General features: G+C 44.1%; 2 protein-coding genes across 9 annotated transcripts in view; one reads left to right on the top strand and one right to left on the bottom strand.

Moving 5' to 3' along the window:
- SMAP1 (small ArfGAP 1) overlaps positions 1-1,890 on the top strand; it is a 101,960-nt gene extending 100,070 nt beyond the window's left edge. For 5 of the 6 annotated variants that reach the window (XM_074819807.1, XM_074819806.1, XM_074819805.1 and 2 more), the window contains one exon: positions 381-1,366. In XM_074819807.1, coding sequence (XP_074675908.1) covers positions 381-515 — 135 coding nt within the window. In that variant the 3' untranslated portion in view covers positions 516-1,366. Of the gene's footprint in view, positions 1-380; positions 1,367-1,757 lie in introns of those variants that run through there. The other variant, XR_012622646.1, reaches the window with a different exon arrangement.
- Positions 1,091-20,717, bottom strand: B3GAT2 (beta-1,3-glucuronyltransferase 2). Of its 3 annotated transcripts, none has more exons than XM_074819811.1 (4): positions 20,640-20,717; positions 8,154-8,298; positions 2,044-2,192; positions 1,091-1,964 (listed from the first exon to the last, which is right to left on the bottom strand). In XM_074819811.1, the coding sequence occupies exons 2-4, from the start codon at positions 8,296-8,298 to the stop codon at positions 1,878-1,880; spliced, it is 381 nt and encodes a 126-aa protein (XP_074675912.1). In that variant the 5' UTR covers positions 20,640-20,717; the 3' UTR covers positions 1,091-1,877. The 3 variants fall into 3 exon arrangements, with proteins under 3 accessions (XP_074675912.1, XP_074675910.1, XP_074675911.1); XM_074819809.1 differs by lacking the exon at positions 20,640-20,717 and adding an exon at positions 19,277-19,837; XM_074819810.1 differs by lacking the exon at positions 20,640-20,717 and adding an exon at positions 19,496-19,837.
- Between the last annotated feature and the right edge of the window lie 6,270 nt (positions 20,718-26,987).

Raw genomic sequence — 26,987 nt, 5'->3', positions numbered from 1 at the left:
TTACTTGCTTTGGTGTTTCTTTATGGCAGCTGCCACAATTTTGTGGGTTAGCTCTGAAAGCAAGCTCTCAGCAGCTGAGACACATCGGACTCCTTTGCCCCACGCTCGGTAAATTCACTAGCGGGGTGATCGTACAGATTGACGTACAGACCGAGTGCTACAGCCAGTCAGCTGATGTATAATGGTGATTGAATGGTTCTGGAAAAGCTGTTGTCTTGGGAAATGCTTAGAAACTTACATCGGGTCAATATTTTTACTTAAGGAGAAGTATTACTGTTAGGGGAATGTACTCTAACTGGGTTGCTAGCTGGGAGCTGTCTGCAATTTGGCCGGCAGGGTGTTGTGCCAGTGCTAACCCGGCTCCTGTGTGTGCTTCACAGATGAACCAGCAGATGGCTGGAATGAATCTCAGCAGTTCCAGCAACGTGATGGGCTTTGGGCAGCCCCCTAGCACAGCGGCGGGGTGGACTGGGAGCTCCTCTGGTCAGACTCTCAGCACACAACTGTGGAAATGAAAGTCGCAACAGAAGTCTCGCCCCGAACAGCCACCCAACATTCCTTGTTCAAAGGCATTTACTTTCACTGTTCCTTCCATGTACATATTCTTTTTCTTTTTCCCCAGCTGTTCTGATTAAGAATATAACTGACTGACCGTGTTGTGGTCTATATTGATTTAAATTTGATGTAGTGGAAAGCAGATCAAGAATACATTTATACATCATTGGCAGCGTTTCCATACAATGCATATGATTTCATAGACCATCTATTTAAGAAGCTGCTTAACAACCACATACTGATTTTTTTCCCTCAAAATTCTAGATCAAATGTTTGCATATAAGGGATGTAGCTATCATGTTAGTAATATCCAAAAATATGAACCCTGACCCCCCCAAATTACCCAGTAATCCTGTAGAAGGTACTGTATGAACAAATGTTTAATCATATATAAATAGAATGTAAATGTATCACTGAGCAATGTTTTCTAGTGTATCAAACAAATTTTGTTTCATCATACATTTCACTGTGATGTTATTATGGTGTGCATAACAGGGAATACGGTTATTGAAAGAAAGATAAACCTGGATGTTACTGTAATTCTACGAATCAATAGTTTATTCTTTTAAAAATGAGCATTTGATCCATCCGAGTTTCCGGTGATAAAGCATCCAATCTGGCTCACGAGGCACGCACACAGCATTATGCTGAGAACTCGCAGCACAATACGTATACAAGGTAACTCGGTGTGAAGAGATCTGGTTTTCCTTGCAGAGATATCCAGGTTTATGACAGTGATTGTGTTTACATTTTATGGTGCCTCGTAATGATAAAATGTTATTTCCCTATATTAAAAGGATAAATCCATAAATGATTGTGGGTTTTTATTTCATTATTGTATGACCTATTTGACCGCTATTTGTTTAAGAAGTCTACTTTTAATGAAGGAAAACATGTTCAGTGTGGAGGGTCCATCTATGTAAATATTTAGATCAACAGTTTGTGAGTTAAATCAGTTTATAATTACACCATTAAGCTGGATAAATACAAAAAGTATATACATAAATGATGATTTGGAAAACACTCCATTGCAGCCATGTTTCTCTTTGATTGCTTTTACTATGTGGAAACAGCCTTAAAACAAAGGTAAGTGTCAGTTTATTAAGATGAGAGTTCAGAAATGCATGCAAACGAGTTAGAACAAAGCACAGCCGCCTGATTTGCTGATCAGAGTTTCTGACAGCTTCCTTTTGTTTCCACAGAAGTCCGTCAGATGACTAGTACAAGGTCTCACGCAGACGTAGACTCTCTTAACTGGCTGAATTTGAACCCCTTCTGACACATCCATTGTACTGTGCCTCCTGTGCAGCTGTGTCTCCAGATCATACCTCAATATTGACTGTGTCCAGATGGTATTTTGGCTCATTAGCTAGATTTACTTTTTCGGTTCGTGTGTGCCATACAAGAACCTAGAAAATACCATTTGTGTTAGTACAGTCATCCACAGAGACGATATGAAAGCATTTTAGTAAGTGTGGAAATCGGTACCTTTGTGCAGTTGTTTGCTTTTGGCTCCAGTTCCTCCACTGTTGTTATCTGTTTCAGAAAATCAGATTCTTGCATTCCTGGTTGAGAACCACGACGCTTGAATACGGCTTTCGGATGCGACAGAATCACCTGAAGACTCACAGCAAATCCTTGGAGAGAGGGAGGGAAAAAAGTGTTAAGAAAAACCTTCAGGCTTTACATTTTTTGCAAGTTACACTTAAGCCTAGAAATCTCCCATGTTCTTCTTAAAAATGTGTAAATTTGATTATATGGATAGACAATATGTGGTAGGTTTGTACATTCTACATTGTTTTGTTTTGCCCTGAAGGTGCAATCATGTTTTTTTAATTGCACCATATTTTCAACATGTTTAATCAAGTTCCCATCATGTAGAAAATAACGGCTTTTGCCCGAAAAGTCAGCTGTTGCTAAGATCTCGGACTATCATTCCTTTCTACTTTTAATTAAGCAATAAAACTGAATTTTAAGTAAAATAAAATGTATTAAATTTATACTGTACAAAAACTTAAGGTTTAAAGATGAAAGTCAGAAAAAAAGCTTAAAATATATTACTTGGATGTAACAACTGTGGTCTTTAGAGAGTTTTAACTATTGTTGACAAAAGACAAGTCATATTAATATTTTGCCTTACAGTGTACTTATTGTGGACTTGTGAATCATCACTGGTGATCTGCAAGACAGTCTGTGGCAGCACGGCTGAAAGGGCTGCATGGGTGCACATGCCCTCTTTGCATTGCATTCCTCTAACAGCGTACATCAGGGAGACTGCAAACTGAGAAATCACTAGTTTAAACAAACTCACCCTCTCTGAAGCAGCTCTCATGAATCTCCAATTTGCCATTATTTATAGAACTCTCCAGTTCTCATTCAGCAAGGTTCAGGTGCATGTATCCTTCTTTAAGTATGACTCAAAACTCCACTGATATACTTGTAAAGAAAAATTACATTTGTATCTCCTTATGTCTAATTGCCCGGCCTATCAAAAGAATCCTTTTTTTGTCAGTTCAGAGTGGTTCCAGCTGTCCCTTTATAACAGCAGAAGTAACATTTTTGACATCTGTTCTGGAAAACTACAAGAACATTTAATTCTAAAGCCAGTATTAAAATTTTCTCATTTAAAAATGAGTATAACTTTCTCTAATGGCATATAAATCTGTCCTTTTTTACTAGAATTACCTTGCTACTGTATTTTCCTTGAAAGTAGCTGTGGTTTTTATGGGAGCCTTTTAAACAGGAAAATATAAGGAGGTAATTACTGTATCACATGTGAAGAAGGCACACTGAAACCACACTTTTTTATCTTAACTATTGTGCTTTTGCTTGTAGCGAAGCACAGGAAGACACTACAAAGTGGTTTGTTTGGGGTTTTTTTTAAATAAAGATTTGGACACTGCAGATGAAGACTAGGGGTTGGATGTAAACTGAGGTGCCAGTTCACTGACAGACACGGTTGAAGAAAACACATTTACTTTACACATTATATCCTGCCTAAGATAAAGAGTAGGTGTATGGATGGAAAGGGCTTATCCACACCTTGCTGAGTACTCTAGTGAATAAAAGACTTGCAGGAGGTGTGAGGCTTTGGCTGTAGCCTGTCCTCACTCCCTGCGGATAAGCTTTGTGGCTCCTGCTCTGCGGACTGCACCACCTGCTAACAGCAGTGCTGGGATCCAGCTGTTCTCTGCTGCAGCTGCAGGGTTTAGGCAAGCAGTACCAGGCAAAAGAATGGCAGCTGGGACTTTTCTTCCCAGGTAGGGGTTTGTCTTCAGCAGGCTACAGGCTTTTGTTGCTTCCTACGACTTGTAGCCAGGCTATGCAGGAGCGCAGGGTGGGCGCCAGCCCAGTGCTGTAATAATTTGTGAAGAGCTGAGTTGAGTTTAAACTCCCTCAGCAAGAGAAAGCTGCAGTGCACACAGCCAGCTTTCTGCACCTTGAAAGATAACTATGGACTTATCACTGATGAACAAATTCGCCTGCTTCAGTATTTTTGGTTAGGGTTGTTTTGTTTTTTTTCCTCAGTTACAACAAACTATACATTTTTGGTGCAACTGGGCATTAGTGTGGCTGATATTTTGTGGCCCCCCCCACCCCCCCACCCCCATATTTGCTTTGCAAGGGAAAGCACTGTTGGAGCCCTGATCAGCTGTGTGCACTGCTGTTTCTTTTAAAAAAGATTTAAGATTTAATTTGTAAGATTTAAGCTGGTCATCCATAAAGGAGAAAATGAAGTGAACACCAAAATTAATGTAGTGTCCTAGTTTTTAGAGTGGAGCAGGAATCCCATTCTAAGCAGAAGACACACACACATTTTCTGCTGATCTTTGTGTGTCTCAGCTTGGCTCCCCAGCCCCCATAGCCCATACTTATCCATACGTTAATTTCTCCTATGTTGTCTTATTGCCAAGTTTGCTCCCCTGTTGAGAAAATTGGATTCAGTTCTGAGGGTGGATTTTTCCTACGCACAGATCTTCGGATGTGCCATGCCCCCTGCGTGCAACACGTGTCCTTGCTATTGCAAACCGCCATTTTAGGGCACTATCAAAAATCCCCTGTGTTTTCAGGCATCAAATACAAGTCAGATTATTAAACTGAGTGTTGTACGTGGCAAGGACATGGACTACTGTGCACTGACTAGCCTGTGGCCTGAGGTTTGTGTCCTTGATCAGTAGCCATGCAGTCTTTGCTTCTTAAAATGTCCAATAAAGCAGCAACTTGAAGAGGTAAAATATTTCAAGGAGACTTATCTCCTGGCTCTCTGGTTCTTCAGCTCTGCTTTATAACTGCTTTAATTTCACATGTATGACATTTTGTATTTATGTAGATAGATCAGACAGACTACATTTTCTAGTGACAACTTTCAGTTGACTTTTTATCACAGGTGGATCATTTTGGCATCAAAAAGAGAGGAAATGGCTCAGGTTTTGACCAGACTAGTGCTAGTTATTTTACTCAGTAGATAACAATCCTGTGGTAATAGATGAAAACACACTGTTACTTTGAACTCTATCCCCAAACAGGTATTAATCTGGGATTACTGTCTCCAGCGTAGCATAACTGAACAGTGCTACACTCATACAGTTCTTTTACGTGATCATTATTCCTACAAGGTCGTATTGGCGTAAGTTCACATGAAATGCCACAGGACAGTTTCATAACTGGAGTGTGAAAAGGTGTTTTGGTTTTTTTGTGTTTTAATAAAAGGCTGTAAATTGAATCTAATTGGCTGAAGAGCTACCTAGATAAGAATTAATTTGTTGGAGGACAAGATACCTGGGAGACATGACAAAGATTACATCTGTGCTTCTTTCTACAGAAGCTGTTTCTGTTAATTCACACCTTGACTTGTGTTAGATCAATGGCTTCTGTTAAAAGGCAGAACCATTCTTCTTCATCCAGTTAGACTGAGCTGGTCTTTACAGATTTTTTTTTCTGTGATTAATGCCTTTGCTTCCAGAATACTCTAGATAGGAGAGTAGCCGAAGGCAAGCTAGAAACTGGAAGTGTTTATCATTTCCGGAGTGTATAAATGCTAATGCTCAGTGCCGATGTTGAAATGGATACACTGGTTTCCACACAGTTCAGGGTAGTACCTTTGGCTTGTTGAACATGCCATGGCTTGGGGGTCTGCTTTTTTCAAGTTATCTTCTCCCTGTGACGTATTATTTGGGTTGCAATAAGGCAGGGATGCTCAACCAGGAGTTCTTGTAGTTCAGAACAAAGGCATCTGCTGACAGTTAACTCACCATATAAGAGGCTCTCGATTTTAAACTGAACATTTAAAATAGTTGTTACCCTTTGATGGAGGGGTGGTTGGGAGGTGGCTTTGAGTGTGGCAACTGCCATAGCCACTCAAAATTTTTTTGTTTGTACTTGTGATTTCCAGCAGTGGCTCTTTCAGACAAAACATGCCATGCTTTGCAGTGTCAGTAATAGACTTACTTTTTTTTCTCAGAGAACCATAAGAAAGATGAGATTTACTAAAGATCTCATAACTACAGTGAAATCCAAAAAAAAAAAAAAAGGTGCTTCCTCAGGCCCTAGTGGAGGAAATTAGGGCACAGTGGATGAGCTCTGGACCACAAGTCCAAAATCTGCTTGCCCAGTGATTGACAGGCATGGATTAATCTCTATGACTGAAGTAGCTCCTGGAATGCTAATGTAAAGCATGCATCTGTTTTCCTTGAACAAACTTGACATTAGGAGAATCACAATCTAACTTGTTCTCAGGGGTGGTCAAAACCTCTGGCACTGGGAACAAGTCAGAAGTAAATCACTAACAGCATCATTTAATATAGGAGATTTTAAATTGTGTCTATAATAAACAACACAGTGCCTACCTCAGAAGGTATGTCACTTTTTACTTACAACACCCAATTCTCTCTTACTTTTCTTCCCTGACAGTAAGGAAGTCTGTGTCAACCTCTAAGAACGCACCTACAGTTGAAACTGAGGTGGAACTTAAAAAACACCAGAACTAATTCATATGGTGTGTTGGTTGCCAGACCAGAAGCAACACAGGCAACAGCTCTCTGCTTTCTGAATGCAATTTAGCATTGGAGAAGAGCAGTGTCAACCACAAACTTCCCAAAAGAAATAACCAATGTTTACTGAACTGATCTAATGTGATTGCTGTGTGTGAGTACATTTCAAAGAAGCATCAAGGGAAGTTGGCCAGGTAGGGTCTTTGAGCTGATCCCAATGAAATCAGCAGGGCCTGTCTCCACTTGCAGTAGATTTGAATTTGGCCCTGTATTTTGGCGTCCAGAATAAGAAGTTTATGTGCTTAAAAGCGGGGATGCGCTTCCTCTGAACAACCACAAGTTAAACCAGTGGTCCCAAATTTTTTAAGCAGTCATTCTTTTCACACCCAGCCTCATGGCCAAATGCTTGTGAAAATCACTATGAAAAGATAGTTCTGTAAACCAAAGAGAGGCTCCTTACCCTGTCTTAGGAATCAGAACATTAATTATAAACAGCTGTAGACAGCTGAGCAGTTTAATATATGCACCTGGGTTTTTTTTTTCCAGGCTATATTTTCAAGAGATCCTTGATCTTCCTTATGTGCAGTATATGGTATAACCTAAGTTGCTTGTATATTTGGTGCCAGCAGATGGAGGATTGCCAGTGACATACTACAGCATGAACTTCGGTTTGCTAACAAGTCCTCCAAGTCCCCAGGGGCATGTTGGGGATTCGGGGGGCAGGGGGCAAAAGTAGAAAACTGAGTGTTAACACGCATCCTACAGACTGCCCCTGTTCAGATACCTATGCAGTTCTGGATTTACAGGTTCTGTTCTTTGCCTGTGCCCTTCCATCATATTCCTGAGGGGAATGAAGATGCAAACTTAACACAATTTTTTACCAGCCTACACAGCATCCATTTCTCTCCTTGCTGAAATTAAAAATATAATTTAATTTCTTCAGTTATTTTTTGAAGACTAATAAAAGTAGTAACTCCTTGTTTGTGGATCCACAATAACTTCCTATACTCTCCACGTTTGTATCTTTGTCCCTATAACTCTCCCTTCCATGACTTCAGTAAAAGTACGAGCAGGTAATGCTCCTAATGGAGCTGTTTTTCCCTCATGTCAGTGTTTCAGACTATAGCCATCTACAGTTACCACCATCATTCCAAATAACCAATAAAAAAATGAATAATTTAATTATAAAGTAGCATTTTACAACATGAGATCTAAGAAGGGTCTGCATTTATACTGCCTGGTATAGATTGATGATACAAGGAAAGGCAGGGGCTCCTTGCAAAAATTAACTGGATGAATTAATTTACAATTTCTTTGTTTCAGACAAACAATTTATACAACATAAAAACATTTATACAACACAAAAAACAAGTTGCTGCATAAAATTAAAAACAAGTGAAAGTAAGTTCAGATATCACCAAGCAGCAACTTAATTAGATGAGATGTGCAAGCTAAGACTTCCAGGATATTTAGTGCTAAAGGGCTACATACAGTGGCTGCACTTCACAAGTTTTAAAAGCTGCTTATGCTGAGACATGTTTCTGTCCCACTCATAAAAAATGGAAGAACAGTTAGAAACATTCATGTATCATGAAACTTGGTACTTGCCTGCCATGTCAATAGCGAAGGGCCTGTCAGCTCTCCAGCCAGTGTACCAGCCAACAACTTTGCCGTTTTCCACGACTGGGCGCTCATACCGTCGTCCTCCTACCAGTCCCACGGGCCATACCGACACTTTGCGGGTTGTGCGCATCTGCAAGAGGCGGGCACAGCGTGACTGCATGCACACTTTCCTAGTAGGCTTTTTCTGTAAGTGTTGGTGGAAGGCCTACACATTAATCATCAAGACTAGGTATTTAAAAGCAATTCTAGCTTACAGATTTCAGCCCCACAGAGTGAGTCTTTGAAAGCTGCATGTGCCCACTCGTTTTCTGTGAAATCTCCAGCTCTCTAGCCCATAGGCACCTCAATTCTACTGAAAATACCCTATTCATATTATTTTTTATAACAAAAATTCTAAAAGCCATGAAAAAACAGTGTTTTCTTGTTTATTTGGGTTTTCAAAGGTGTAGCAGATCTTTTTTATCTGCAAGACTATAGCATTCTTGCAGTAGGCTTATTTTCGTAGATTGCTGAGGTATTGTACAAGCCCAGCAAGAGAGGATATTATAATAATGATTAACAAATACACACTTCATCAAGACAAGTACAATTAATTTGAGACTGGTAACAACTACACTGAGTACAGGAAATTGTGACATACAAATCTTCCCCTACCTGCAACATCCCAGATTTGTACAATAGATGCAGCTCAGATCTATTAAAAGCTCACAAAAAAAGATTTAAGTTTGGGCTAAGCCTTTTTACCTTCTACTTTTTCCTCTTGAAAAACTCTGCTAAGTTTCTGAGAAGGATAGAAAGCAGGTCAGGCAGGATGCTTCTGCTAGTTTGCCATCAGTAACAGGAGTTTTTCCCAATGGTGTAAATGTAACTAAATGCAATTCTGGAAAGTGGTACTCATCTAACCCAGAGGAAGCTCTAGCAAAAAGCGTTGCATGACTGCGAGTCAGTGAATTCCATTCACCGGTTAGTAGACCTTTTTCTTCAGTAAACAGAAGATAACATGACATGAACCCTGACATGCTGCTCCCTATGGGAAAATCACTGACAGTCTGGTGTGAGAACTCAAGATGATGAGTGCGCGGATACAGCAACTTGCACAGCTTAACCACACTTGTTCAAAAGTCACTGTTTTAACTACTGTGCTTAAATATGGTCCTATTTAAGCAAGTATTAAACTATTTCACTGTAAGGTGGGCTTAATTTGATCGACTTTTAAAACAATCTCTTGCCTTCCGTTGTAGTTGAGGCCTATTCCTTAAGGAAAGGTTATCCCTTTCTGCTTCTAAGCACTCCTCTTAGCAAAAGCAAACACAGTTTTACATATTTGTAACTGCAGTCCCCTATCGATAGATGCTGAAGTAAAAGACAACCTTGGTTAAATATTAAACACTTCCCTCTCTTTCTGCCAAGGTGAAAGATTTATCATGCGTATCATCTAGACTCCCAGAAGATGCACCAGAAAAAACAAAGACGTCATGTCACTATGGTTCACATTCTAAGCTAGAAATATTAGCAGATTCTTAGGAGAACTTTCACATAGGGAAGGCATAAAATACATATTTTAAAATCCACAAATATGTATGTACACACAGAAGAGAGGCATGTACCTTCTCTCCCTCCAGTCCTGTGTGTATCTTTAAATTTGTTTAGCAAAATTTTCTCACTTCCACCCTAATAACTGTTGCAGCAAGTCAGACCTTCTCGCTCGGTAGCAGCAGCCCATACTGTGTAAGAACCGGCTACGTATACAATTGGCAATATACAGGTTCCTCATGACAAGGATTCTGTCCAAACCACTGACTGTCGAATTGCCAGTGAGAGACTACCATGAATCTCTACAGGTTATTGTTATATTGTGAAATGTGTTTGTCTGTAACTGTTCTCCCTGCTTAAGATTATTTTTCCAACCTCTCCCACTCCTCCATTGAGGAAATACAGTTAGCAACTAACTACTTGGATATGGAAATCAGTCAAGCCTCACGAAGATTTTTTAGCTCTGGTTTTAATGATACATCTATTTCACAATTTTATATTAACATCCAAACACAGGGCATCATCCTGCTGGGCTTGTCTACACAGGCACGTTTACAATAGGTTTCCAAGGGCACTATCAAGCCATGTACACCCAACTCCGCTACACCAGTATTAAGCACAGGAGGAACACAGATGCCCACTAACTTTTTTGTGTTGCCATTAATACCTACTGGAGGGTATGGATACCTGAACCAATTACTAGGGTACTGATTTACTCTGTGCCAACTGCCTGCACCCATGGTAAACATAAAATGCCGCAAGACAAGGGCAGGCACGCTATAACTACAAGAGAGTAGCTAGTGCCTGGTAAGCCCAGACCCTGCCTCTCCTCACGGTAAGCATTTGGGCAGCTGTACTGCAAACTGAGCCAGATCACACGAGACTTCTGAATTGGGTCAACAGCAGCCACAGCATTTATGCTAGCAGAACCGGACTGATTTACATTAATACTTTACCTATACAATGTGTAGGAAAATCTTGTCAATGAAAAGTATCTCACTGACCTCAGGAAACCAGCATGAAATCACCCAAGAAGTTTTAATTACTACAGTCTTGGGTCCATCTCTGTGTCTACGAGTTAAGTCAGTAAAGCCACCATGCATCAGAAGGAAGTAAGTAACCCGTTACAGAGCTCTTTATTTTGTCCTTGCGTTACTTTCTTTATTCTCACAGGTTACATTTTTGGAGAATGAAATAAGCAGGTGTCAAGAATACAGCAATCCCTTTAAGTAAAAGCTGAAAGAACACATCTAGACCAGTATTTATGCTAATTCTGAAATACCTTACAGCCTCAGGATACGCTAGGCAGATGAAAGTAGGAATATTTCTTCTAATCTTCTGAGAATAGCATTACTGCAGTTAACATACTGATGTGTTAAGGCTGTATTATGTATGATGGGGAGAAAGCTATTACATGGATTAAAAGGCCAGCTTGCATCTGGAATTTGATGCTGCTAATCACCGGGACACAAAAAGGTGATTCAAAAACATGTTCATTCTAAATAGCTTTATTGCTGTGGGTTAAACAACTGCCAAAATCCTATAACTTACAAACAGCCTCCTAAATTACTCTTCTATCTGTCATTTTAATGTGCGGTAGCACATGCTGTCTTAATACTCAGCATTATAAGTTCTAGTAGCTTACGTGAATGGTATTCATCTTACTCACACTTAACTGTCTGTAAGTTAGCATCTGGTCTATCCTAGTTAGACTTCAATAGTTAATGAACAGAGATAGGAACCTACTGACGTGATTCACCCTGCCTGGCTTAGACAGCTATCTTAAGGTAGGATGAATCTCCCTCTGGAAATGCATTTGTCCTCTATTTACTTTTAGATTATTTGAAAGGAGGTCTTGGGTATAGGGGGAGAGTGATGTACTGGATGGGGGAAGATGAGAAAAGGACTCTGTGAGATGGTAGAACAAACCCGAATGAAGTGGTGGGGACACAACTGGCAAGGAGAGAGGAGTAACAACAGACCAAAGAGATCCCAGTGAGGTGATGGGCATAGAACAGTAAATACAGCAGCAATAGAGAAACCACTAAAGAATAACAAGTGAAAATGCAGAAAATGTAGCTGAGCAATAAAAGACAGGGATAAAAGCATTGCCAAAAATAGCATCTCATTAGTCAATCAAGAAAAGCTGCTTAATGGGATGCACCGGACTGATGGATAGGGAAGATACCAAGCCAGTAATAAAATGTAAAAGCCCAAGGGGAATGAAGGCAAATGACAGACAGGAGGAAACATGGCCATACTTGCTACAGTGAAAAGGCTTCCAGACTGGCACAACCATCCTAGTGTTTTTGCAGCATGATGTTAATGAGTTTCTATTCAGGATTCAAAGATCTCTGCAAATGCAAACCTGGCTGCCACACAGAGTAAGCTTTTTTTCTCCCCCTGTTCTCTGTCACTTCAACCCCTGTGTAATTTGTGATCTGTACTGGTCAGGCTATAGGTTATCATCCAGGTTCGCACCCCCCCACCCCAGCGAGACTCAAGCAGATTTCTATGCAAAATTCAGATTCATTATTACCAAAGACAGGATCTAGAGCTCCTTCACTACAACTCTTCAACAGGGGAAAGTGTTAGGGGTTAAAGCACGAGCACAGCCAGGTTCCCTATCAGTTCTCACACAGGCATCCTGCATTACTCACAGGTCATTTAAAGCCAAATTCTGCTTCAGCAAAACTTACATGACTGCCCTACAAGTCAGGGATAGCTCAGCTTCAGCGATGCTATGCCCGTTTACCTAGGCAGTAAATGGAGCTTCTGCCCCTACTTACCACTGCTTCAAGGAGGTACTGGAGCACAGAAAATCTGTCCCAGTAGCTTTTGTGGTTCAGGGACTGTGACGCTTAGAGTAACTTCAAAAAGCAAGTTTGTTGTCAGTAAACTTCACTTTTAAAAGGGTATGCCTCCATGGGAAAACTTGTAGAAAGGGTCTACAAATCCAAAAAATTGTCAGTCACTGATCTAGCTTTCTCTGCAACCCTCACAGGTGATCTGATGTAGTGCTTCACCATCCTCACTATTAGAAAGCTTGCAGAGGGAGGACAGGTTAATTCCCCCTTCTGTCAAGCAACATTTTACATATCGGATACAATGTTTAATGCTTCTAAATTATACCCGCATCCTTGGGCACAAATATCAATATTGCTTCCCTACAGGAGAAAACTGTACTAAATTTAAGTAAAGCGGTTAAGAGCCAATTTCTCTGGATTGGGAAGACTTCCAAAACATTTGCTGTTCATGTTTCCTTTTGGCCCTTCTACTTACTAATTCTTTCTCTCATCCTACTTTCTGTTATTCTACTAGGTTGTGTTCACTGAACCTCTGAAGAGCTGCTGACTCTTAGTAATTAACTCATAGTAACAGTATCAGTTTCACGGGTAAACAAAGACTGCTGTCAAAGCCAGAAACGAACAGTGTTTGGTACTTTGTAACCCAGAGTCCCTGGCTTGGATAAATCTGTTTCAAACAGCTTTTTTTGGTCACCCTTTCCCTCTCATTTTTAAACTATTGCATTGTTACTCTACCAGCCTTTTCTAATCCAGCCTCTTTAGCACAGGTATTATACATCTACATGCAAGGGGAACGTCAGTGTGCATTTAAAATCTGTCATGTATGCTTAAATCATTTATATACTAGAAAGGTATTTAATGCACTGCTAACTCATATTTAGATCCTTTTTTTATTATGAAGAAAATAACTAATGACTGCCAGCTAATGTTTAATTCTGTCTGGAGTACTGAATGTTATTTTTAAGACTATAGCAAAAATGTGATTTTTCCAACCATCTCCAAGAGGTACAACAAAAGATCTTCATGTTTTAGGAGACAGATTCACTTATGCTACTTTTAAATCTTTTGCATAAATATATCCATTAAAAAATACACAGAAGTTAGCTTAATACAGTGTATAAAGATTAGGATAGTTATGTAAAAGTTATCAAACAAGCACCCTAGTCAAAGGTAGAATAAATAGGAAATATTCACCTCTTCTGTAATGTCTTTTTTGAATTGCTCTCAAAATATTTTACAAAGATGATCATGGGAAAACTGAAGTGTGACGTGCAATGCCTGCAAGTATTTCTGTTTTATTTTTAATAACAAGGATTTGGGTTTTTGGGCTACAAACTGTTAAGGGCCATTAGAATATCCACTACCTTCACACGCACCTTTTGGGAGAGTGAAGAGCAGGGACATAAGATAATGTTTTCAGTCTGAATCACTCACACAACTTGCCCTCTGCTCTACAGTGCCACTATGAACATTACCAGAGTTGGACAGCCCTAACCTTCAATGAGAAGGTCATGCCCTTTAGTCAAGGCAAAATCTTTCTTATTTTTTCTCTGTTTTTCATGAATCTTTGTTCCCATCTGGCTGATTTTAGGATGATCCTACCTGGGCAATATAGGCCACTACATAAGCAATAGCATACCTTCAAAATATGAGGGAATTTTTGTTTAATTTGATGTTTAACTTACTCCTGCGAAGAGTGACCCAGCTGACTCTCCTCTTCACCTAGCATATTCTCAACCTTCTCTGTGGTTCCATGAAACTTGAGTAACCTCTAAAGACTACCTCAACTCCAGGAGAAGGGGTTGAGCTCTCTTTCCTCCCACCTCCTTTCCAGCTTCAACGCTACCAACATAGTCAGGGCATTCTCGTGCAGGCAACAGCTACAGCAAATTGAACTCTGGTCCCCAACTCAGTGGGCAACAGGGCTAACTGCTAAGCTATTAAATAAAAGTTTAGGGGTTTTTTTCCTTGGAAATGACAATTAATGCTGTGATTTACTTTGAAGTCCATGCTGCAAGGCTGTCTTCAGACCACACCTTATAATGTGGGTTCCTCTAAGGAGCCCCGGTCTGCAAATCCTTGACTTGCACTCCGAGAGGGTAGTGGTATATGCTGTACTGGCATGCTCTAGGCGCCTAGCAAATCTTGCGATGGAATTTTAGACACCGATGACCAAAGGGCTAGGGGTGGCAGTGAGCAAGCTCACTTCCTCACACATGTTGAAGACCTTTACTTAAGGAGTTCTTTGTACTCCTTAAGCAGTTCACCCCTCACCCTGAAAGGTTTCAGGGGAGTCTGCACAATCAACAGCAGAGGGGACCTCCAGCACTAATTCCTCCAACCTGCACATATCCAAACATGGACCAAGGAAGTGGTGGTCTTTGGCCAACTACTCGAAATACAGAAAGGGCAGAGAAAACGCCTGAGATGTAGAAACACGTGAATGATGTGTAGAGTTAAGGGAAGTGGAACTTAGCTATGTCTGTCTTCAGTTTCCAGTGCTTAGGCTAATCTTGTTTTTAAAATCTCACTATGAAGGTGGAATGCCAGCTTTATCTAAGGTTTTCTTTCTGGAAGTCTGAAAATATGAAATTGGCAGTTGCTAGGCATCAGTCACAATATTACAATAACTTGCATTCAGGTATAAGATGAAGCACAAATGCAACAGAAACTGTAACAGAGTCACTCCAAAAAGAACAGCCTATAGTAAAAAATAGAAGTTATGATGATTCATGTAGAAACATCTGTAAAGCATATCAAATACAGTAGTTGGGATTTCAGGCCTCTCAGTGGCTTTGTTATAAACGCAGGCTGACGTACAACTGATAAAAGGTATTTTCAGAAAGCAGACTGTTGTTCTTGATGGAGAGATGCAGATGGACACCTCCAGGTGAGCAGACCACACCTGAGCAGAAAAAGTATAATTATTTTTGAGGTCTGGATCCCAAAATGATAAACAACAAAATACAATATGCCAGAACCACTGGTATTAAAGTAAAAGCATGATTTTTCACCTGACCACCATTATACTCTCAAGCGGAAAGAGTTGAGAATAACTTAAAAACTACACCTCCACTCCTGGAAATATTTCTTCACCATTGTTGCAGCCCCAGTTAGTACTCTAAAGAATTTCACAGTCACTGAACAGATCAGTCCTTTCCCCGAAGCCCTTCCAGGGAAGGTGAGCCTTTCCTAACAAAATGCTCCGTTGAGCCAATGATGATACTCAGCACCGTAGCAGCAGAAGGACAAAACAGGCCCTCCACCTTACTCTACAAAGGACAACTAAACCGGCTCACACCCTGCCCAGTTTGACTTTGAGGATGTAGTTTTGCTAGCCAAAACTAAGCTATACACCTCCATGCCATTGTATGTTTTAGGAAAAAAAAAAATTATAAACAGCACCAGAGGGTTCCAGATTTACTACAGACAGTAATATTTTTCAGCAAAGCACTACTGTAAGCTGGGGTTTTCTTTTCCTGATTTCCATGAAACACATTTCACTCAGGTCTATTGGGCCCAGCTCACTCCGTATCAAATGTAAGTACTCATTCCTATAAGTACCAGACAGGAGTACTTTGGACAGAGATTAGAATTCCCTCATCAAAAGCTCTCAGAAGCATCCCATGGCATTTCACGTCAAAGCATGCTCCTTTTTGATCATGTCTTTACGGTTTATACACGTCCACTCACAGTAAAGCCTTTGCTGATTTTGAGTTGTTAAAAAGGCTCCATCTTCTGTAAGGGCACTAGGGAAACCCACAGCAAAGAAGCTGCCTTAAACATAATCCTTCACTGACATGCACTTCCCTGGCACGTCTTCTGCTCCATAGTAACGTTTTTTCGACCTCCGAGCGAAATGCACCCCTAACGCCAACGCTTCTCTCATGCTGGCTTTATGGTCCTAACTAGTGTTGGTTCCCACCCCCCCCAAGCCCTCACTGCTGTTACTGAAACCCACTCTGAGTCAGAAGAAAGCCATTACAAAGAACACAGACGTACTATTTCATAAGCCAGCAAATGTATGCAACTGCTTGGGGGCAGATATGAGTAGACGTTGCTGCTGGCAGTTTGGGACCCGCATGTCCCTGGGCCCGTGTCAGTGACATGCTGAAGGTCACCCAGACAGCACAGGACGGTGGTAGGATCAGAATTCAGAGCTTCTGTCTTGTCCCTCTACATTTATACTACCCTCCCCAGTGAGCAGACTAGTTTATCAAACCTCCTTTGGGATTACGTGACTGCAGGTCTGGAGAGCTGTTCCTGGCAGGTAACCAACTGAAAAAAACTCCCTCTCAGGTATCGTTACCACCACTTTCATGACAGGAATTACTACTGGATTTCAACTGCACACAATGTGTTCTGAAGCTGTTCTCTTCATGCTTGGAGAAGACGAGCATGGTTTACCCTCATAAATCAATCAATTCCTGAAGGAGAGATTGGGATTTACTACAGAGCTGTCAAGCCAGAATCCATAAAGACAGAGAAGTTTTTTTAACAAGAAAAAAACCCCACAACTCTCAAGCAGTGCCTCGACTGAAAACAAGACTACTGTCTCTCTCCAAACGCAACCTCCCACTGGTAAAGGCACATTCCGTTGGCAAAGCCTGCCAAGGGACTTCCGTTAACCTTGCCAGGTTGACAAGGCATTCCCCGTGTTACTACCAGAGGCGTCCCAGAGACCTTGCATACAGCTTGTTAGTCACCCCAGAAAACGGTCATGGGAACTTGCAGCAGTAACTGGAGCAAAATCTCCTTCTCTGCTCCTGTAATAGAGCTTTCCAACCACCACACGTCACACAGAAAACTCCTTCATGCATGTGTGCTTGCCTGCGAACACAGGGCTCAGAATAAACACCTCTTCCCCAGCAGCTGAACCCTGGTGAAAGAGAAGCCTCAGGACTGCGGAGCTGCATGCCCGAGGTTACCATTCTTGCCAGCAAAAGGAAACACAGATTGCCCCTTGTGCTTGCAATTTTCAAGGTTACCCCTTCAGACTGATTTATCCCCTTGCTTTCCTGCATTTCCTAACTGATTAGAGAGGTATTTTGTACCTTTTTGTTTCACCATTCACAGCAATTAGAAGAAGAATACAGGAAATGGTAAAAGAATAAACCTGACTCCCTTTCAGTTGCTGTGGGTCACTCAATGGATATGGCTGCCAATGCTGTTCCTTTAGCTTGTCCCTAACGTTTGCACTCCCCCCAAAAAGTAGACATTCGTCTACAAATATCTTTTTCCCCACACTACTCATTGTGGCAAAATGTATTTTCTGTATCAGTTTACAGACTCCCTAAGATTGAATCAGATTACTTTTATATCCCCGAACAGAGGTGGACACTCCCACCACATCAAAGATGGGTACTTGGAACTACTCTGCATTATAATGCGCTAAGCACAGCCAGGAGATTTTAGGAAAAGCAGTTACAACAAAGGTTTAGCCTCCAGGCAAAGGTCTTCAAATTAGCAGCTTCAGTGCTGAATGCCAAATGGGCAAAGTAAGTAGGGCACCCCTGCTGAATGGGGACCCCGCACCTGCCCACCTACCGGGAGTGGAGAGGGATGCACTATGAATCTGACCACAAACGAACATAAGCATTTCCAAAATAACTTGGTCTAGGGAATTTCACGTGCTTCACATTTCTGCTTATCCTGTTCATTTTAACCTCCTGACTAAAGCATGGGAGGAAGTACGATGCTTCCAAACTGCAGAATACGGGGGAACACCACTAAATACAGTACTGTCCAGCAGCGGAAGACACGGACTACAGTTTGTCTGGAGTCCTGTATGCTCCCTATCTGCTGCCAATCTACTTTTCCGTTTCCCTCCCTCGTTTCCCTGCCAAGGTTACTCTTCTAGCTGTCACAGAAGACGTACATGTTCTTCTGCTGTTTTATGTCCACTCATTAAACACCGCTCCTTCCTGTCAGGGGGAAGCCAGAAAGAAAGCTGGATACCCTCTCCCCCCGAGCGCTTGCCAATTCCCACCGAAAAGGAGCAAAGCCCTTCACCAAGGGGCTGCAATAAAGACAAAACCAGGTCCCTTCACAAAAGAGGCTCCTGAAAGGGTGTTTAGCCATTACACAAACGATTTGCTGCTTTTAAGAGTGAAATGCTTCAAAAAGACTGGCAACTCCAAGTGAAGGAGCCGGCTCCGGATTAATTCATTCACGCCAAGAAAAAACTGTGAAGGATGGCACTCCTGATGTGAGTTTGCCCTACAGGGAGAGGGACGCAGCCTGAAAAAAAAAAAAATATCAAAGAGGACTTCTCACCCCAGTTTTGACAAAACCACAGGATCCCTTATATAAACCCTAAACTTGCCTGGCTCGGCAGGAAAGCGAGAAAACAGCGGTAAAAAGTTGTGGGGAGCGTGGAGGGGAGGAAACTTAAAATCAAGAGAGGGGTGTCCACATGCAGGCAGCGCTGGAGAGCCCGGCTGAGGGACGGGGCGCTGCAAGGTGTCCGCGCCGGGGAGCGGGCTGGACCGTGCCCGGGTTTTGGGTGAGGGGCACCGGTCGCGCCGCCAAGCGGGGACGGGGCACAGCCCCGCGCAGCGAGACGGGACGGGCAAGCAGCGGGCACCTGAGGGGACGAGGAGAGGCGGGAACGGCGGGCGGGGACGAGACCGGCGCCTGAGGGGAGACGAGAGGCGGGAAACGGCAGGTGCCTGAGGGGAGGCGAGGGGAGGCGGGAAGCGTCGGGTGCCTGAGGGGAGGCCGGCGATGGAGCGTCGCGGCCGCGCGCGCCCCCCGCCCCGCACGCACCTCCTGGAAGAGCTCCAGACTGTAGGTGTTGTCGTCGTCGGCGAAGAAGAGCACCCCGGGCTGGGGGGGCGGCAGGTGCTGGTGCCGCTGCCGCAGCCAGGCCAGGCCGGCGTTGCGCTGCTCGGTGGCGCGGGGCAGCCCCGGCCGCTTGTAGCGGCGCGGCGTGGGGACGTGGAGGTGCGTGCAGGGCAGGCCGGCGCCCGCCACGAAGCGGCTCACCAGCTCGCTGCGCGCCGCCGCGTCCTCCACCAGGATCCAGTGGAGCCGCGCCACCTGCCGGAAGGTGTTGGCCAGGCGCGTGAGCTCGGCCTTCTGCACCGGGCGGCTGTAGGTGGGCGTGATGGCATAGATGGTGGGCAGCGCCGCCTCCGGCCGCCGCCCGGGGGGCGACCGCCCCGCCGCCGCCCGGGCCCCCCCGCTACCGCCCCCGCCGCCGCCGCCGCCGCCGCGGGGGGCCAGGGCGGGCAGCGGCGCCCGGCTGCTGTCGATGTCCAGCACGATGATGACGATGAGCACCCAGGGCAGCAGCAGGAGGAAGCGGCTGAAGAGCAGCGACTTCATCCTGCCCCCGGCGCCCTCCCGCCGCGCCGCGCCGCCCCTCAGCGCCGCCCCATGGACGGGCGCGGCGGCGCTCAGCGCATGGCCGCGGGGGGCGGCCCGGCTGCCCCTTCCTCGCCCGCCCGCGCTCCTCCGCGGGGCGGCCGGGCGGCGGCGGCCGGGGGGGGCGGCGCTCCCTCCCGCGGGCGAGGGCGGCCGCCGGCGGGGCGGGTCGGGGCGCCCCGCGGTGCCCTGCGGCAGCCCGGCGGGGCAGGTGTCTGGCTCCGCTCCCGCCGCGCCTCTATTCCGCGAGCGGCCGCTCTTCCTCCTCCTCCTCCTCCTTCACCCTCAGCATCGCCGGGCCGGGCCGGGGGGCGCCGCGCCGTCGCGGCCGGGGCTCGGCGGGGGGGCTCTAGGGAGACGGCTCCTTCTCCTCCGCTTCCCCGGGCGGCTCTGGCGGTGCGCGGGGGCGGGGAGGGGAGGGCGGGGAGGCGGGAGGGAGGGTCCCCGCGGGCGGGGGCCGGGGGGGCTCCCGCCCCGCCCCGCTCCGGCTGCCGCTCCCAGGCGCCGCGGGGAGGGGGCGGCGGCCCGTGGAGCTCCGCGCTCGGTGCCCTCGGGGGGCGGCGCCGGGGCCCGGCGAGCGGCAGCGGGGAGGGGGGGGGGTGCTCCTTTCCTCCGCGGCTAGCACCGCGGCCGGCGGCAACTTCGGCCGGCGGCCGGGACGCCCTCTCCGGGACAGCGCCGGCCGCCTGCCGGGCCGGGCCGGGCCGGGCCGGGCCGGGGGAGACGGAGGAGTACGAGCCCCAGCACTTAGCCCAGTACTTACCCCTCGTAGCGGCGGGCAGCCGCTCGCTTCGTGTTTGTTGTTTGTGTTTTTAACGGCGGAATGTTTTGGAGCTCCGCAGAAGTCAGAAGTTGTCAATAAGGCGGCCGTTTTGGGCGGTCCCCTTCGTTTTTCTTCGGTGACTGTCAGTCGGTACCGCCCTCCCGTCCCCTGTCCCCGACGGCGGCACCGGGGCCCGCGGCGCGCGCAGCGCGGACCGCCCGGCCTGCCCGCCCGCCGCCCGACCGCATCTGCCCCTTTCCGTGCCCTGCTGCTTTCCCACGGATCAGCCGGGCTTGAGAGCTCCTTTTTAAAAAGCATTCGTGTATGAGAATTTCATAATAATCCACCTGTCTTTATTTCGCGAAAAAGGCATTCATCAGGTGCCGCAACACACATGAAATGCACAGTCTAAAACCTCTTACAAATCCTTTCCTACCAAGGAAGTTTCCGATGCATTTTCAACACTCCCTGCTGTCATAACTAAAGACTTACAGCTGGAATTATGCTTGTAAAACTTCTTGTTGCATAAAAACACAGAGGCGCAGCATTAGTATTTATTCTCCACAATTCTCTGATCGAAACATTTGCCCTTGTATAGTTCAACTGATGGTTTCATGGACTCGTGGACTATTTGAGATCAGAAATAGAGTGATTCATTGCCAATACATTGACTTATTGGTAGGAATAGCACGCATTAGAGAAATTGGTTGTGGCTTCACAGCAGCCTCGTTGGCTTAAACTACTGCTTTCGTTTCTGTTTTATACGCACCCTTCGCATTTGCACGTGTACGACAAATGCAGATAATGTGGACACCATGTATATCCATCATTCATATCTATTTGCAATCAATTTGTTATTCAAAAGAATGTATTAACCCAGAGGGCTCACACACAGAAAGGATGTTGAAGTGATGTAATACAAGCTGAAATCCATGTGAAAGTGAGGGTGACACATGACCAGGTACTGAACATCTAAATGAGGGAACATCTGGGTAGCAGAGAGCTAATTAGAGTAAGCATGTTTAGTGGAGGAGTGGAAGGCTTGTTATGTGATTAATGAAATAATATGGAGGAATGCAGTGAGCATAAATAGTTCAATATATCCAAATCAAAACCGTCTCCAAAATGAAATTACAGTTGCCCATTTTGTGCTGATGCAGTTTATCTAGAGGACAATCATCTAAACACTGTTTCTGTCTGATGACTGAACCTACCATTGTTTTCTCATTTACAGTACAATCCTATTTACAGAGATAATTCATTCAAATAATGCAAACATACGTATCAGAGCAACATACCAAGAAGCTATTGCTTGTTCTCGTTTGAAAGTCAGTAGTCATTTGGAAAAGTTAATTCAAAGCTAGTCACTTCTAGATATTATATCATAACCTGTCAGGACCCTAAAAAGCTGTTGGGGCAGAACCTAGAAACTAAAGGTTACAGATGGACATGTTTAAATGACATTCTTTATAGACAAAAATATTATAATATTAGAAAATACTGGGTTTATATTTATATTATTTTTCATCCAGAAGTATTATTTTCCGTGGACTTGCGTGTCATATTCAGAGCTTAGCCTAAGAAAGAATACTTAATAGTTTATGGCTATAAGACCTTAATGAAGGCAGCAATAAGAATAGCTAAATGTAATTGCAGCAGTTTAGGAAGGAGTACAAACACTAACTCAGCACCAGGGAGATATGCCAGTGAACTATTTGGTGTTCTTCCATCTCTTTAATTGTATTCCTGAAAGCTGGTAACTATGTGTTTCTGTACACTTGCTAACATAGTATTTACTGCTTCTAACTGTACACAAGATTGGTAACATAACAATATGAGACACTCGGCTGTTTGATAACAAATCCCAGTAACTGTATTTTTACCCCAGAACTGTTGTAACATGTTTTCATGTGCCACAGAACAGATGCGGAGGTCATGAGTCAGGTACATCAGGTGTGATATCAAATACCGCAGCAGCACTTTCTGTTAGCTTTAGGTATAGATTATCTTAGATGGAAAAGTAAAAGATAATGAAGGCACTACATACAAGCCAAAGGTTATTTATTAAACTGTTGTTTCTTGATAAGCAAAGCAAAATGTTCTTCCTTTGGAAATTGGGGGAATCCGGTCAAATAACGACTCCATTTGTGGGGACAAACCATCTACAGAGATAGTTTTTTTCTGCCAAACACCTTAGCAATGGTTATTATAAAAATTGTCACATTTGATTTGAGGCCTCAGGTGCAACTCTGAAACAAAGGACGAGTTTCTAACTTGTGATGGATGGTACCAATCACTGTGTGACTCAGGCTGTTCCTATGGTTTCACACACAATATGCAGTAGTGCATATTCTGGGTTGTATCAGGGTGTGTGGGCAGGCATTTCTCTTCAGGATCTGGCCCAGAATTGTTTGTTTGCAGTAGTTTATGACTTGGCTCATCTGTTATGGTATTGCTGATTGCTGCCCCCATTCTCCGAAGATCTTTGTCAGAGATGTGTCAGGACTTGGCACCCAATTTTTCATTTGTTTTAAAAAACCTTACCTCTGCTTCAGTTTCTTGCACTTCTTACTAGCGGAAGATGCCTGTCTCTGGCAGGAGAATGCTTGACACAGTGCTAGAAAGCAGCGTGTGTGTGCAAGTGTGCATATGCACATATATACAAAAGAAATCTCATCCCTGGGAACAGTCTCTACAGGCCCACAGAGGCTTTTTTCAAATTGGAGCACACTGCTGGCTGGACGCGGTTGTAAGGGATTGCAACGCTAACCAGCAATTGTATGCCCCAGTTTCTTTCTTCTTCATTGGTTTCAGTCTTTCCAGCATCTGTAGAAAAGGATAGGCATGGCGGGAGGTTTGCTATAGCTGTGCCATAGATGTACTGTTCCACTTTCTCTAAAACAACTCAGTTCTTTTTGCTTTTCTCTCCCCCCATCACTCAGGGTCACCCCTCAGGCAGCTCCGTCTAGAGGCTTCTGCTGCTACCCAGCCGACCCACCCAGCCTCTCAGCTGGACATGCCCGGCGCAGGGACAGGCTGGCCCTGCTCCATTTGAATTTCCCCTCTGTTCCTGAACACTGGGATTTGCTCAAGCTAGGTACAATATTACAGACCATTCTTTTTCAGATATTGGAAAGATGGTCAGAGTTATAGATAGCATTTGAAATAAAGCTATTAAAATTTATAGTTTTGTACATTCTGCGGCTGATAGAGCTATTACAGTCCTGTGGGAAGCAGAAGAAAAAACAGTTGGATAAACATATAAAAATGTGCAATTATTTTTAACTAGTGGATAAAATACTGCAGAGAAATAGTTCCTATTTCACATGGCTGTAATTGAATAGATTAAACCCAAAGATGGTTCATTTCTTTGGACTGTTTCGTGGTTTTCTTTCAACAGCAGTGACTGGTGGTAAGTGAAGGTGGGTAATCAGCCCTGGCATGCAAAGGTGGCTCATCAGCCTAGTTTCTGTGATGGGTAAAACCAGATACCAGGTGACTCAAATTATAGCAGGCAAGAGACTAGCCTGCCTGTCTAAATTAAATATATGCAGTGTAGTTAATGGTGTTTATATTTACACCTTTTGGCATAGTTCAGTCAATCAAAAGGTGTGACTAGCCAAAAAAGAGCATTGGGGCTGCATCTCACAGGAGTGTCAAAGAACATCCATTGTCTACTGCACACTCAAGGGCACAAGCCTGATCTCAGTGGAGTCACTGTGTATCTAGGGATTCAAATGAGAACAGGTTTATTATGTGTTAGTGAAGGCCCAAAAGACCAATGCTTGAGCCAGGCATCCTGCAGAGAAAGTAATGTTCTGCCATCTGACGGGCACAGACTGCCACCGTAAGTGTCTGCATAGAGGTATCTTGGCATCAGCAAGGGGCGAAGAAAGGGAAAAAAAAAGGAAGCAGCAGCACAGGATGCAGCAAAAGCATAATTTCTTCTGTCCTCTTCTGCTCGTTTAGACTTACTTCAGCCTCATTAGATTACCTAACACTTTTTCTAAGAGAGCACATTTTCCTATACTATCCAGTTTTGGAAGCCCCCAAGAAATTTAATCATCCAACTCAGAAGTGAAGGCCCCACACTCGCATTCAGGACGCTGTGTGTCAGAAAAGACAGGCAGTGAAGACCGGGCTGGGCTTGCTAAAATGATGTGTATGGGATCTGTGCTGTTCCAGAAATGAGAAACCAGCTGCCCGAACTGACAATGAAGAACGAGATTGCATGTTTATGTATGCACATAGGCCATTTTGAAATAATTTTCTCTAGTGCTTTGTTCCCTTTCCTAATAAGCCAACTTGTTTATCACTATAGCAACCAGCGACAGATTCCTGGAAAGAAGAGCTGCAAATGCCCATTTGGACCTCTGTGGTCACAGGCGGGTGGTACGAGCAAGGTGTCAAACCTGCCTCCCAGAGCTCTGAAATGCCACGCAGGGACAGAGCAGGGTGAGGCAGGCATGCCGTGGTGTGATGTAGTGCGAGCAGGACATGCAGAGTGAACAGGGCTATGCATAGCTTGATGGAAACCATCACAAATATAAACATGTTTTAACTGATATAAATGCGTTATACATAAGGCAAAATAAGTTTGAAATGCAGAGCTGAATCCTGAATGCTGAAAAGATTCAATTATCCCTCCGTGCCATGGGCTTCAGTGATGAAGAGTGGAAGAGGTCAGAAATGGACGTGCAAAGAACCTGCTCAGGGGAGAACGTCCAGGCGCGGGTATGGATGGAAACCAACCCTCTCACCAAACATCTGCTGCCAGCAAGCACCTCTGAAACCTGTGCCAGAGAGTATCCCACTGGTGCTGAGCCGTGTTCCAGGTGACATCTCACAACTACAACACTTGCTCAAGTGGCAAAAGTTGGTGTGGCAGAGCGAAAGATGCGATCTCCAGAGATAACCATCAGGGGTAACATAGTTACACAGAAGGGAAAGCGTTTATTTGCTTCTCAGCCTAGAAAACTGCATGCACCAAAACCCGTATGTTACAAGAACAGTAGCAGAAATGCAAACTCAGGCATTCAAGGATTGGAAGCGCTACAATTAAGATTGTCTGTTGAACCTTAAAATGGTCACTTGGAGCACTTGCCTTATGGTTCAGCCTTTGCACCTTCAATCTTCTTTTAAATCTACCTTTTCAGGTAATATGAAGAGGATCATCCTTACGCTGTTTGGCTACCCCTCCCCTGTATTCATATAACTCGTATCAGAAGCCCCTGAGCTCTCCCTGAGTCCTGGTACTGGACCTGGTCAGTTTGCTTATATTTTGAGCAGGCCCTGGGTATGAAAAAATGAAAATTAAAAGCTGTATGGTTGAAAAAGGCTACTTGACCCTTGGTCCTGATACGAAGAGGGTTGAATGTTTTATTCCATGTTTTGTTTGTAATGTAATGTTATATTAATGAGGTAATGTTGTTGTAGCACCAGTGTCCTAGCATATGTCAGGCAAGCTTGTAAGGAGACATATCTTCTAGTAGACTACATGATACAGTAAAAAAACTCCAAGCAGCCAAGTGTTCAGGCACACAAGCTTTTCTTCAGTTCTGAAACAGCAACTTACTGAAAAGCCCTCAGAAGAGGAACAGCTCCGTGTTACTCCCTGGAGTTATTCCTCATAAAGAAAATGTTTTCTTTCACCATGTTGTGATTTTTTGTAAGAGCCTCAAGTTGATGAATTTATTTTTTTTTTTTGTCCTTGAGAAGTCAAATGGTCTGCTCCAGTTTCTCTTGAAATCCCACACCTTTATGTTTCAGACCTACATGAGGCCTTGTTAACAGAATAGATTGTTTTAGTATAACCAGATGTGGACTTAAACCAGCATATCGCCAAATTCAAGCAAACTTGTCTGCAAGCATGCTTCACCCTACCTGAAGACTAAATCATCCCTGCATGAATCTATGATCCTCTGTCTCACTGTCTAAAACCCCACCTGAACTGACAGCAGTGACACTGAGACAGCTGGCAGTCACCATGCTGAGTATTGTATGACAAAGCTTGCAAACTGTCTTGCAAGGCAGCTGGGTGACACCTCATATTGTGAACCAGCAGATAGGAAAGTTTCTTCGTCTTGGCTGGGCACTTGGTTTTAGGATATAATATTTAATTCTGGGTTGGCCCTTGCCACATGGAAATAACTGTCTGACGCTGCTCTGGTCTTTATAAAGATGTATTTTGAAAACTGGTGTTCGGAGTGCATGTCTGAGGTGATAAGTGGTTTATGCCATCTCTGAGATGATGAGTGTTTTACGGCGCTACTGTCTGAGCAGTTGGAGACTGGCAGACCACTTCAAAGACCTAGAGCATATACCTGCCTCCTCAAACCTCCAGGGAGT

This window comes from Strix aluco, chromosome 3 (genome assembly GCF_031877795.1).
Source record: "Strix aluco isolate bStrAlu1 chromosome 3, bStrAlu1.hap1, whole genome shotgun sequence".
In the NCBI taxonomy this organism is placed as follows: Eukaryota; Metazoa; Chordata; class Aves; order Strigiformes; family Strigidae; genus Strix; species Strix aluco.
This window is presented reverse-complemented; position numbering and strand designations above follow the sequence as displayed.